The sequence below is a fragment of the Molothrus ater genome, chromosome 23, assembly GCF_012460135.2.
Source record: "Molothrus ater isolate BHLD 08-10-18 breed brown headed cowbird chromosome 23, BPBGC_Mater_1.1, whole genome shotgun sequence".
NCBI lineage: Eukaryota > Metazoa > Chordata > Aves > Passeriformes > Icteridae > Molothrus > Molothrus ater.
In genome coordinates, this window is record NC_050500.2 from 7253488 (window position 1) to 7265562 (window position 12075).

Here is a 12075-nt window from a genome sequence, read left to right on the forward strand (position 1 = left end):
ATTCATAGTCACCAATAATGTGAGATGTTTCTACTTTGAGACCAATCAGGTCTCAGTGTAGCGAGTGAGGCTTAAAAGCTCGCAACTTCTTGCTAATAAAGGAATTATTCTTGAGCCTTCTGACCTGAAGACTGGAGACTTTCTTACCGTCCCTGACTCAACAGCGTCAGACTCCCTTACAAAAATCTGATTCATACCTGAGTCCTGGGTCAAGGGTCCCAAATTCCTTGCCTCACCACCATCCAGTTGCACGCCTGTAAGGTCCCAGACCCAAAGTAGCCAGTTTGTATAAGCTTCACGTCCCCGTTGTAAAATGTCTTTGTGCAGATTACGGAGACTTTTGTATGTCAGAGACTCAGTGATGATTTAAACTTCTGGCTCCCCTGTGGATTTTGAAAGCCCTCCATTCTTATCCTTGTCTGGGTGTTCTGATTTCATCTTAGACTTCCTTGTTTCCACAGGGGCGGCTGTTGCTGGCTGTGACTGCCTTTGTGGTTCAGCTGGAACTTGGGCTGTTGTAACATCTGTGGGTTCCACTGCTGCACCATCAGATTCTCCTTCTTTGAGGAAGGGTGAGGGCTTCTCACCAGCTGGGGAAATGTACTTCTTTACATCTGGCTCATCTCGTGTATCTCTTTTTCCAGAACCCCCACCCAATCTGGGGGTTCATTTCTGAGGTGGGCTGAGAGGCAGGGTCAGGCTCTAGAGTAGCAGCATCCCTAGTCTTTGAGGTAGGTGTCAGGGTGGTAATCCAGGTTAATCTTCCCTTATCTCTAAATGCTAAATAGACAACAGGCATATCGGTAACACCAACCATTGTATGATAGCATTAGCATTTAGAGTGCACCTGAACCCTTCGAAAACTGGTAGGGTAGACCCAAAAAGCTGGTTGAAGGGTTAGGAGAAAATTTCCCCTGGTGTCATTTCCTCACAGTAATTACCATTATTAAAGTAACCCCCAAAAACATACAGTCAGTGTGTGATAGCTCTGAATTCATGTGCTTGCCATCCAGAGGAACTTAAAGATCCATTAATTCCTCACCTTATTAACCCATAAAACAAACTGTAAAACAGCCACAGTAGGCACAGTTATAGGACCCATATTTAGATAAGGGCCTGAATGGCCTGAATGGGAGAAATACAGCAACTATCACATGCCACCCAAACCAGGGTAAGCTGGACCACATGGTGATACTAAACAGAGGTTCTATATTAGCACAGAAAAATTAGATTACTCAAGAACTGTTATTCCCTATTTTCACTCTTTTTCTCTCTATGCCCTTGAGCCCCATCTTGGGCGCCAAAAATCTGTCATAGCTTGAAAAGACAGGTGTCTGTTTAAGAAAGGCAGGGCCCTCGCCTGAAATGGAAACTATAAACCCCCTCCCTCTGAATTGTTATAATTTTGAAATTAAAAGGCTCTCAGGCAAAGATATGGGAATAGGAATAACAGTTCTTTACTAGGAAAACTAAAAAAACCCACAAATGTAAAAGTACAAACAAATAAACTATGGACAGAGTCAGAATAGGCCCTGACCCCCTGTGGGTCAGGGAGGTGGCAGCAGTCCCATTAAATGTTGGCTCAGCCCTCCTGCAGTGCCAGCTGTGGTTCTGCTGGAGCAGGGATCCTGGAGAAGGATGTAGGTCCAGTGGTGGCCTAGATGGGCCTGGTCTTGCCCTGGAAATCCAATGGAGAAGACAGCTGCTCCTCTGGGAATGCAGTGGGAAAAGGCTGCCCTGGTCTTCCAGATCTCTGATGATATCCAGGTAGGAATACTTGGTGGGCCCTTTCCCCAGAGCTTCTCACAATGGGATGATGGAATTTTACCAGTCATATGAGGAGACTCACTGGCCCATTAACAGAAGATATCTCCCCAGAGGGAGGATTGGTTGTGGAGGAGATAAATAAAACTGCCCATTTAACAGAACTGCTCCAGAGATAGGAAGAGAACACACCCTAAGACAATGCCCCTGAGTGGAGCCCAGGATGTGGACTGGCACCATGTGTCAGGGCAGTGCTTCCCTATGCTCTGAGCCATCAGCATTGGGATGCTGCTCAGTGTCAGGGGAGTTTGTTCATGTGTCCCTGGGTGTCCCGAGCTCTCATTCCCAGGAGTGGGTAAAGATCACTTTTGACATGTAATTTTTATGTAAGGGATTGTATGAGTACTTATACTTCAATAGTGAAGTAAAAGCAATGAACTTCACAAAGTTTTGTTGTATTCTTTTAAACTTCCCCTTATTCTCCCATATTGTTAAATACTTGCTAATGGACACATCCTATAGGGTGTACATAAGATGTTAGACATTCAATAAAAAGAAAGCTTACACTTCTTTAGGTTAACCTGTAGATTTAATGTGTCAGTTATAAACTGTATGAACAGAATACAACAATAATTGAGAATTAACATGTAAGCGTATCAAATATTCATTAAACTCTATGCAGCCATAGAGATTAAAAGTAGTTGAGGCTGAAGTCACACGGTTAGTTCAGCTGGAGGAGGCTGAGGTCAGACCTCTCTGGAGGCTGCAGCTCCTCCCAAGGGGCAGCTCTGATCTCTGCTCTCTATGACCAGGGACAGGACCCAAGGGAACGGGTGGAGATCTGGCCAAGGAAAGACTGGATGTTAGAAAAAGGTTCTTCACCCAGAGGGATCACAACTCCTGACCACCTCCTGGGCAGGGGGACACAAGTTATTGGGGTGAGACACACGGTGGAGGGATGCCAATGCCTGGCTGGGTGGGGCAGGGCTGACGCCCCAGCACAGAGGCGTGTGGCACTCTGGGGCCCTGTCCAGGGCTCCTCCATACACCAAAGCCCCTCTGAGGATGGGACACAACGCACAAGGACACACACAACAGGCTGTGACACCAAGGTCCTGCACTCCCAGGTCAAACAGCTGTCCCCATGGCACAGGTGGGTACACACAGAGGGGACAGGAGTGCCCCACATTGTTCAGCCTCCCATGGACAGCCTGGAGCTCTCCATCCAAGCCAGCAGATCATGCTGCCAGTCCCACGCCAGTGTCCCAAGTACCTGGCCCCATCCTGCTGTGCAGAGTAGCCACCTCCACACATCATCTGACTGGCAGGCAGGCCTTTGATCGCCTTAGGGGTGATCCCTACAGTTCCTTTGCCATAGCACATCTCCTGCCCATCCAAACCATTTCCCACCCTGCATCCCTCTTCACCTGCTAAAGCTTTGGGCAGGCTGACAAGTGCCAGGGAGTCCCTGGAGAGTCCCCAAGTGGCTCACAGGGTGCCAGGGCTCGTGCCAGTGCTCTTGGGCCGCAGTGCAGGTGCCAGTGCTGCTCTCTGGGCTGGTGACGGTGCCGCTCAATGGTCCAGTGGCACCATGGCTCCTAAACCAGGCACTGTCCACCACGTCCCCCACTGAGCCTGAGCTGCTGCCGTCCATCCCTGCTCGCTCTGCTCCTCCTCCTCACCCCGTGAGGATCCCGGCTGGGCTGCAGCAGCCACGATGGGATGATGGTGTGATGGATGGCTCTGCTCGGGGGCTGAGGGTGCGGCACCCAGCCCCACTTCCTGGACAGCTCCTTCACACCTGCTCCCTCCAACACACTGCCCTCTTCCTGGAACCCTTCCCTGCCTCCTCCAGGGCAGCTCGGGCTCCTCCTGGGAACCCCACAGCTGGGAGTTCTGTGTGCTGCCCACCACCCACCTTGTTCCTCCAGCCACCACAGAAGGAGATCCATGGTAAGATGCTCCGCTCCTGGGCCATGTCACAGGTCCTGTTGTTGGAGCCGGCAGTGCCATGCAGCTGCCAAGGGTTCCGTCTCCAAGAGAGCTCCTGCAGGCACCCCTGAACCCTCCCAAACCAGTCAGACACTCTCATGCTCCCCAAGGCCAACCCAGTTCCCTCAAGGGCCCCATTTGAAAGTCAGCCCTCATCTAGGCAGTGCCAGCGAGGTCCCCTAAAGCACCCTGGGAGCTACCAAGTGTTCCAGATTGTCCCCAAGGGCCAGCTGGGTTCCCTGGAGCTCCCCTGAATAACCTGGAGAAACCCCAGCCCCTCTCCCATCAAAGTAATTGCCAACCCTCAAGGCCCGTGCCTCAGCCATGGCTTGAGGACTGGAAGCATCTTGCAGGCGGTGCCTGACAGCCTCTGCAGAGTCCTGCCCAGCCCCACCGCACAACAGGGACACCTTCCCCAGCACACAAGCAGGACCTTGGCATCAGCAGACCCAGCCCTGGATGTGTGTCCCCAGCTCCACTACATCCCCTCCCCCCAAAAAACCAGCGAGACCAGCTCAGCATTTTTTGCTTTTATCTTGTCAACAGCGGTATCTCCACAATGCCGTGTCCTCAGTTCGCGCTCATTTTCTGCCAAAAAGACACAGGGTGGTCACAGTAAGACCCTCAGTGGGGCAAGAACAGCCCCGCTGTGGGGTGGGGGCAGAGGAAGGGGCACCCACCTCGTTGATCCAGTCGATGTAGGCGGACACCCTGGTGAAGACTGTCGGCTTCTTGGCCACGTTGCAGCCCAGGCCGGAGCCGAAGCTGACGATGCCCTCGACCTCCCAGATCCCATCGTCGCGCTGGCAGTTCAGGGGGCCCCCAGAATCGCCCTGTGCAAACAGACAGTGAGGGCCATCTGTCCTGGGCACCTGCCAACACTCCCCTCATCCCTCCTGGCCATCCACCACCATGGCTCCATCCCCTCTCCTCCCAGTGCCCACAGTTCCACACCATTTGGGGATCCACCACGCACAGGGCCCACACTCACGTTGCATCCAGAGACGACGCCGTCGCCGCCGGCGCACACCATGGTCTCCTCCACAAGGCTGCCCCACCAGTCCCTCTTGGAGCAGGTCTCATAGTCCACCACGGGCAGCAGACCCTGCTGCAGGATCGTGGCCAGGGGCCCGTTGGCTGCAATGAGAGCAGAAGCTCGTACCTCTCACCCTCTGCCGGCATCCCCCTTCTGAGGACCCTCCCGGGGACCCTCTGCTTACTCCTGATGCGTCCCCAGCCGGTGACATAGCAGGGGTAGTCATTGGGCAGGACCTTGCCAGCAGCCGGCAGGCAGGAGGCACGGATGGTGTCAGTCTCCTGCACCTCCTCTGCCAGCTTGACCAGGGCAATGTCGTTGCTGCAAGGAGACATGAACCATGGTCCCTGGCCATGAGAACAGGGTCCCTGGCCAAGCCAGCCAGGCTCTGTGGCCACACCACCCACAACCCAGCCCTGATGACTCCCATCCCGTACATGATGAGGTAGGAGTCCCAGTCCTCATGGACGATCGTCTTCTCCACACCCACGGCCACAGAACCAGGCTCGTCATCCTCTGACAGGTCCTGCTTGCCCAACACCACACGATAGGTCATGTAAGAGCTGCCAGGGGGAGAGCGAGTGTCAGTCCCCACAGATATCTCATGCTGCTTGTACAGATGCCCCCCAGCACCCCAACACCCACCTGATGCAGTGGGCAGCTGTCAGCACCCACTGGGGGGCAATGAGGGTCCCGCCACAAGTGTGGTACCAGGATCCAGAGCTGCGGTACTGCAGCGAGATCTGCGAGGGCAGAGGCACAGGGTCAGAGCAGGAATGTCCCCATCCCTGTCGCCATCCCTGTCCCTGTGCCCCCTCACCTGCCATGGCCAGCTGTGGGCTACAGCGTCTTCACCGCCCACCACGCGGGAGCTCAGCTGTGGTGGCACGGCCGGCTGACCGCATCCGTAGGCTGTGTGACACGCGGCAAAGGGACATCAGAGGCTGCCTGTGCCCGTGCCCAGGGCCAGGGCAGGCGCCACGGGCCTGTCCCCCCTGCCCTGACCCTTGCCCATCCCCTGCACCTACCGTAGCCCAGCAGCACGACGAGACAGACGGCCCCCAGCATGGTTGTGCGGAGCAAAGGTGCCGTGGTGGGGCTGCTCACCCCTCTTATAGTGTCTGGACTGCTGGGGACCTTGGAGTGTCCCTGCTGGCTGCTGACACGTGGGGACTGTCCCACGCTGTGGGCACAGGGGCTCCTCAGCCCCATTGCCCGCTCTTATCGCACTCATGGTCCTGCCTGGGAACTGCCACATCTGCCCCTCATGTGCTGGCACCATGCTGGGACATGGTGGGGACACCTGGCCCTGCTCTGGGAAGGGGCAGGTCCATGCCAGGGCACAGGGTCACTCCCTCCTGGGACAGCCCCCCAGCCATGATGCTGTCAGTGAGGGGCTGGGCCGCCCTGCTGCCCCCCAGCCCTGAGCAGTGACTCCCCCAGGACACTGCCCTCTCACCCCACCACCCCCTAGGCACAAGGTCTCCTTATCTCACTCTTGAGATGGTCAAGAGCAGCCCCTCAAGTTCTATAGGTTGGGGCAGGTGCAGGTATCAGCAGCGCTGCTGATGGTGTTTGGTACACATCCCCACACCTGGATCAGGCCCCTGCTGCTTCCCAAACCATTGTGCCATACAGATGGCACAATGAGCCACAGTTCATCCCTGTTAAATGCCACCACCTCCAGTGGGAACTGCATGCCCACGGTCACACCCCACTCCCCAGATTCCTTCCCCCCCACCCAACCAGCAAGCAGCACTTTAGAAATATAATATTTATTTGGGATTAAATTAAAAAAAAAACATAACACACCCCCTATACCACCAGTTGGGGGACACTGCGGGACAGATGTGGGTTTTTACAGCCACCCACAAACACGAGAGTCTCAGTGACCAATGGCAACCACTTGTGGCCACCACATTCATCCTGCCAGGCTGAATACAACAAAAAAACACAATAGAGCCCCATGAGCCAGCAGCTGCCTTTCTGTATGTCTTTGACCAAAATAAAGAGAGACACAGCTCCTGAGGGGCTCCATTTCAGCCACGTGGGCATGCACCTCCAGCACCACACACTCACACACACACAAACACAGAGCCCCTCTTCCAGCACCTGGCCCTTGCCACAGCTTTTGTCACTGGTGTCAGACATAGGAATACCAACAGATGCTGGGTCAGCATGGCCACCAAAACACCCACCACGGCCACCTGCACAAGCCCCCATCCTGCAAACCTCCCAATGCACTCACAACATAAAACAGGCTGGGCACAGGTGTCCCAGGGACAGACATTCTGGACATAGCTCCCCTGGGACTCAGCAGCAGCAACCCCCAGTGCAACTGTGGGCAGAGAACAGGGTGCTGTTCAGGGTGGGGGGCACGCTGGGGATGTGGGGGCACAAACAACACCTACAGACACCACAGCAAGAGGGGAGGGGGGAGCTGGGGCTGACTGGGCTCTGCCAGCAAGGTGGACGCCGTGCCGAGCCCGCGCCGGGATCGCGGGCGGCACAAGGCTCGGGCATCGCTCCCGGCACGGCTGGCACCTGGCACAGGCAGCGCTGCCACTCTGGGCACCGCTGACCAGTCCTGCCTGGCCCTGTCACTGCGTGAAGGTGGACTGCAGCTCCTTGAAGGCTGCCTTCCTCTGCTTCAGCTCTTCTGCCTGCTTCTTCTTCTCCTCCTGCTCTGCTTTGATCTCCTCCTCAAACCTGCTGGCTTCGTTGATGGCTTGTGCCTGTAGATGGAAATGTTCAGCTGTGACCTCCACCAAGCTCTTCTGCCCACCCCAACATCTCCACCTCCTGCCTACCCGCCACCAAACTGCCCTGGTGCATTGCCATCTTGCAATGGGACCTCCTGAGCCCTGCCTCACCTTGGCCTCAAAGAAGTTCTTGGCGCCTTTCACGCCCTCTGTGGAGACATCGATCTCAGAGAGCCGAGCCAGGGCGTGCAGCCCGCTGTCCTCCTGCAGCTCACCTGCTGCTGCCTTCCGGAAAATCAGCAGGAACTGTGAGGGGAGATGGCAGCATTGGCTCCCTGAAGACCTCAAAGCCACCACAGCCACTGCCCACCTTCTCACCAGCCTGAACAGTGGCTGGGCACATCTCCCTGCCAGCGTGGAGCCTCCTATCCCCTCACCTCTCGAAAACTGAGCTTGCTGTCCAGGTCTTCATCCACCTCCTTGATCATGTTCTTCAGTCCCAGGTGTGTCTGTGGAGCCCCCAGCTTCTCCATCATCAGCTTCAGCTCCATCAGGTCAATGAAGCCATCTTTCCCTGCATCGTACCTGCAGGATGGTGGCACAATCCTGACTCATCACCACGGGGTGCAGAGCCCAAACAGCCCCCCACACTGAACCCCCAGCAGGAGACCCCTGTGTGCTCTCACACTGGCTGGGAAGCAAAGAGGGCTGAGCAAGGACTTGGGCACTGACGGTCTCCGGCAGCTCTCCAGACCACAGGGAGCTGCCTCTGAACTGCTAACAACCCCCTGGAGCATTATCCAGGATCGTGCCTGTTTCCGTGTGGCACTTGGCAGGAGAACCTGCCAGAATGCTGCCAAGCCTGCTGCCAGCTCCCTGTGCCAGGAGCCTGAGCACACGCTCCCCTTGGCTGCAGCATGGGATAACAACCATGGGGCTTAGCTCACTGGGCACTGCTCCCCAGGTCACAGTGAGCTCTGCTCACTGATGCTACCTACAGACCTGTCAGGAATGCCCCTCCTCTGACTCCTGCCTGTGGCCATGTCACAGTCCCCTCCAGCTTCCCCGCAGCCACCCTGCTGTTCTCTCCCCTGCCCACTGCCTGTGCACCGTGGGCTGTGCCAGCAGCGTGCTGGCGTGGCACAGCAGGATCTCCATGGGGAGCCAGCACACAGCCACGCTTTGTACAGCTCCACACGTTGTAGGTGGGCAGCTACACACTGCACCCGTTGTGACAAGGCTTTTTTTTGGTATCTTGTCACTGCAGCAGCCACGCAGAGCCCCGGCTCCCCATGCTGCAGGTCCGTGACTCATCTGTACCTCCCCTGCTGCTGTCGGCTCTGTCCGTGTCTCCAGCAGCACCTTCCTGATCTGCCAGGGACCCCAAAATGGGGCTGGTCCTGCTCATCCCTGCCTACTGCTGCCATCACCCTCAGAGTGGGGCTGTGGGTACAGATCCCACATGATTTTTGCCTCTAGTACCCCACTTGGACTATAGGATCATAGAATCATAGAATGGTTTGGGTTAGAATAGACTTTAAAGACCACCTCATTCCAACCCCCTGCCATGGGCAGGGACACCTTCCCAGATTGTTCCAAGCCCTGTTCAACTGGGCCTTGGACACTTCCATGGATAGGGCAGCCACAGCTTCTCTGGACAACCTGTGCTAGGGCCTCACCACTCTCATGGGGATGAACTTCCTCCCAGTATCCAAACTAATCCTGCCCTCTGTCACTTTTGAAGACTTTCCTCCTTGTCCTATCACGCCATGCCCTTGTCCAAAGTCCTTCTCCATCCTGCATCCCACAGAGTTTCTCTGCAAGGGGCAGGTCAGCTGGCCTGACTTTGCCCCCTCATGCCATGCATGCCACCTCCCCAGATGCAGGGCACTTCCTTTCTTTCAATCCCCTTCTCTGTTTTTTCGGGATACCAGCATCCTGCATCTCCCAAAGGGCACCATCTCCCCTGTGGAGAGCCAGAACCCTTCCCTGCTTCACTTTATCCTCTACAGCCGGATTGTCACATCCCGAGGACAGCAGCAGCAGCAGTGAGGACAGCGTGGCAGGGCTCTGTTCCAGAGCATCCTTCCCTTGGGAAAGCCCCAGCTCCCAAACCTCCCCAGTGGCTCGCAGCCCCGGCGCTGCTCCTTTCGCTGCAGCGAGACGCCGCAGCTGTCAGAGCAAACACTGAGCTGTCGGCTCCGGCCGCCGCTCCCGCCTGCGCGGCGCCGACACCCGCCCCGCCATCTGCGCCGGGAGCACGGGCACGGCCACCATCGCCCCGGCACCGGCCGCTGTCCTCCCGCGGGCCCCGAGCGCGCTGTCCCCGCCGCAGGCTCCCTCCTGCCCCGCTGCAGCGCTGGGCTCGCTGCCGTGTGCTGCCGGGGGTGAGAGCCCCCCCGAGGGCACGGGAGGCTCCGCGCACCGCCAGGGCTGCTGACAGGGTGTGCCCGCACGCCACGCATCCCCGCAGCCTCGTGTCACGGGGGTCACAGCCCTGGCTCCCCAGTTCCTCCGCCTCCCCGCTCGGGTCCGAGCGAGACCACCCGGGACGCGGATGCGGATCCTCCCCCGGTGCCAGACGGGCTGAGGGTACTGGCATGTCGCAGCCATGCCTTCGTCTGTGCTGTATCTCCGCGCCTTCCCGGAGTCGCGCTGTGTCCACGCCTCCTGCACAAAGCACGCAGCGCGGGATCCATGGGGATGCTCCGGGCTGTCCCGTTCGCCCCTGGCTACTCCCGCGCATACTAGCGTGACCACGGTTGGAGTCACCCCGATTTCTGGCTCCCCCTGGAAATTTCCAGGGCTGGAGGCTCGCTGCCAGCCCCCCCTTCCCAGGGGCCGAGCTCGTGCTCCGAGTCACGCTCCGCCACGCGTGGTGGCACGCAGCGCGGGCAGGGATGCTGAGGACACGCCAGCCTGGCCTCTGCGGCCCCGGCAGCTGCAGGGATGTGGGATCCCTCGGTGATGCGGCAGAAGGAATGTGAAGGTCCCCGATCCCCTCTTTCAGACCCCTTTCTCTGGCCTCAGCACCGGGGTACCCCCTCATGGGGGACAGGAGGCTCCTTCTGCGAGAATTTCGGGGCGCACAGGAACGCGTCCGGCAAGGAGCTGGGGAAGGTGTCCCCGGCACCAGTCCTGGGAGGGGTTTTGGGAGGAGAGGGGTGTCCCTGGCATCCCTCCTGAGAGGGGCAGGAGGGAGATCCCTTCTGCAAGGAATTGGAGGTGCCTTGGCATCCCTGCTGCACAGAGCTGGGGCAAGAGGAGTCTCCGGCAAGGAGCCGGGGGGATCCCTCCCGCAAGGGGCTGGGGTGCATGGGGGTCCCTCTCAAAAGGAATAGGGGGGTCCCGCCCGCAAGCACGGGGCGGGAGGCGCTGGGACATCCGCCCTGCCAGAAGCCAGGATGCCGGGATGCAGGAACGGGGATGTCCTGGGTCCCCCGTCCCCCCCGGCACTGCCATCCGGGGACCCCCACTCTCCCTGTGCCCCACACTCACTGTCGGAAGAGCCGTTCCATGTCGCGGAGCTGCCGCCGGGAGAACTCGCGGAACTCCCCGGCGGGGCTGAAGACGCGGCGGCCGCTGCCCCCGGGCGAGCCCTCGCCCACCGCCCGCCCCGCGGGGCTGCCCGGCGCCGGCCCCGGCCGCGGCCCCCGGCCCCGCCGCCCCTCCGGCTCCTCCGCCGCCGCCGCCGCCATGGTGCGGTGCCCGGATGGCCGCGCCGCTCCGCCCCGCTCCGCCCCGGGGCCGGGCTGCGGCCCCCCGGCTCCGCGCCCGCCCCGGGGGGCTCCGGCTGCCCGCCCCCGTCAGCATCGCCGGCCCCGCTGCGCCCGCCGGGCTCCCGCACCGGCCCCGGGGGGGGCCCTCCCCGCCGCCCTCCATCAGCCATCACCGCCCCTTCAGACCCCCTCCCCTCCACCGGCAGCATCCGCAGGGCTCATCAATCCCCCGGCGGGACCAGCCTGGATGATCCTTAGGGCCCGGCATCACCATACCCCGGTGGGATCCCCCCGGACCATCTTCAGGGTCCCTTTCAACCCAAACCAACCCATGATTCTATGAGTCCATAGGCTCGAAGGAGGGTACGGGGAGTCTGGTGCACTCACAACCACCCGTGCTCTTGCCATCTCCATCCATTCGTGATCCAGAGTTTGCCAAGGGTGGCATGGAGAGGACACACAGAGTCATGGAGCAACCCAGCATCTCCAGATACACCTGCAGAGGATGCCCATGGCAGCACCTTTAACCTACTCAAGCCTACAAGGTCATGCTTTGTCCCAAAGCAAACCCAGGCATTCAGACAGGGAAGGATCCAGCTTCTCCTAGCACAGGGAGCAGGAAAACCAGGCCACACCAATGCCCAGAGCCCCACTAGGGACTGGCCATTGAGCACACAGGGGTGCTTTGCATGCCCAGAGACGATGCAGCCCTGCATCAGCCCGCTGCAGCCCTCTGCTTCCAGACCTTTTTGTCCTATTAAAAAATAAAGACCAAGAAACTGCAGTGGAGCTTTGCTCACATCCAAATTATCCTCACCTGAAGGGGTCTGCAGAGGACTCAGCACATGGATTGCTCCGAGCG

General features: G+C 58.6%; 2 protein-coding genes across 2 annotated transcripts; both read right to left on the minus strand.

Moving 5' to 3' along the window:
- Window positions 1–4271: 4271 nt before the first annotated feature.
- Window positions 4272–6477, minus strand: LOC118694902 (chymotrypsin-C-like). Its single transcript, XM_036396221.2, has 8 exons — window positions 5821–6477; window positions 5613–5704; window positions 5438–5535; window positions 5230–5355; window positions 4977–5113; window positions 4748–4893; window positions 4437–4589; window positions 4272–4344 (listed from the first exon to the last, which is right to left on the minus strand). The coding sequence occupies exons 1-8, from the start codon at window positions 6002–6004 to the stop codon at window positions 4327–4329; spliced, it is 954 nt and encodes a 317-aa protein (XP_036252114.1). The 5' UTR covers window positions 6005–6477; the 3' UTR covers window positions 4272–4326.
- A 74-nt stretch (window positions 6478–6551) lies between these two features.
- Window positions 6552–11192, minus strand: EFHD2 (EF-hand domain family member D2). Its single transcript, XM_036396223.2, has 4 exons — window positions 10993–11192; window positions 7932–8079; window positions 7666–7800; window positions 6552–7527 (listed from the first exon to the last, which is right to left on the minus strand). The coding sequence occupies exons 1-4, from the start codon at window positions 11190–11192 to the stop codon at window positions 7393–7395; spliced, it is 618 nt and encodes a 205-aa protein (XP_036252116.1). The 3' UTR covers window positions 6552–7392.
- Window positions 11193–12075: the final 883 nt, after the last annotated feature.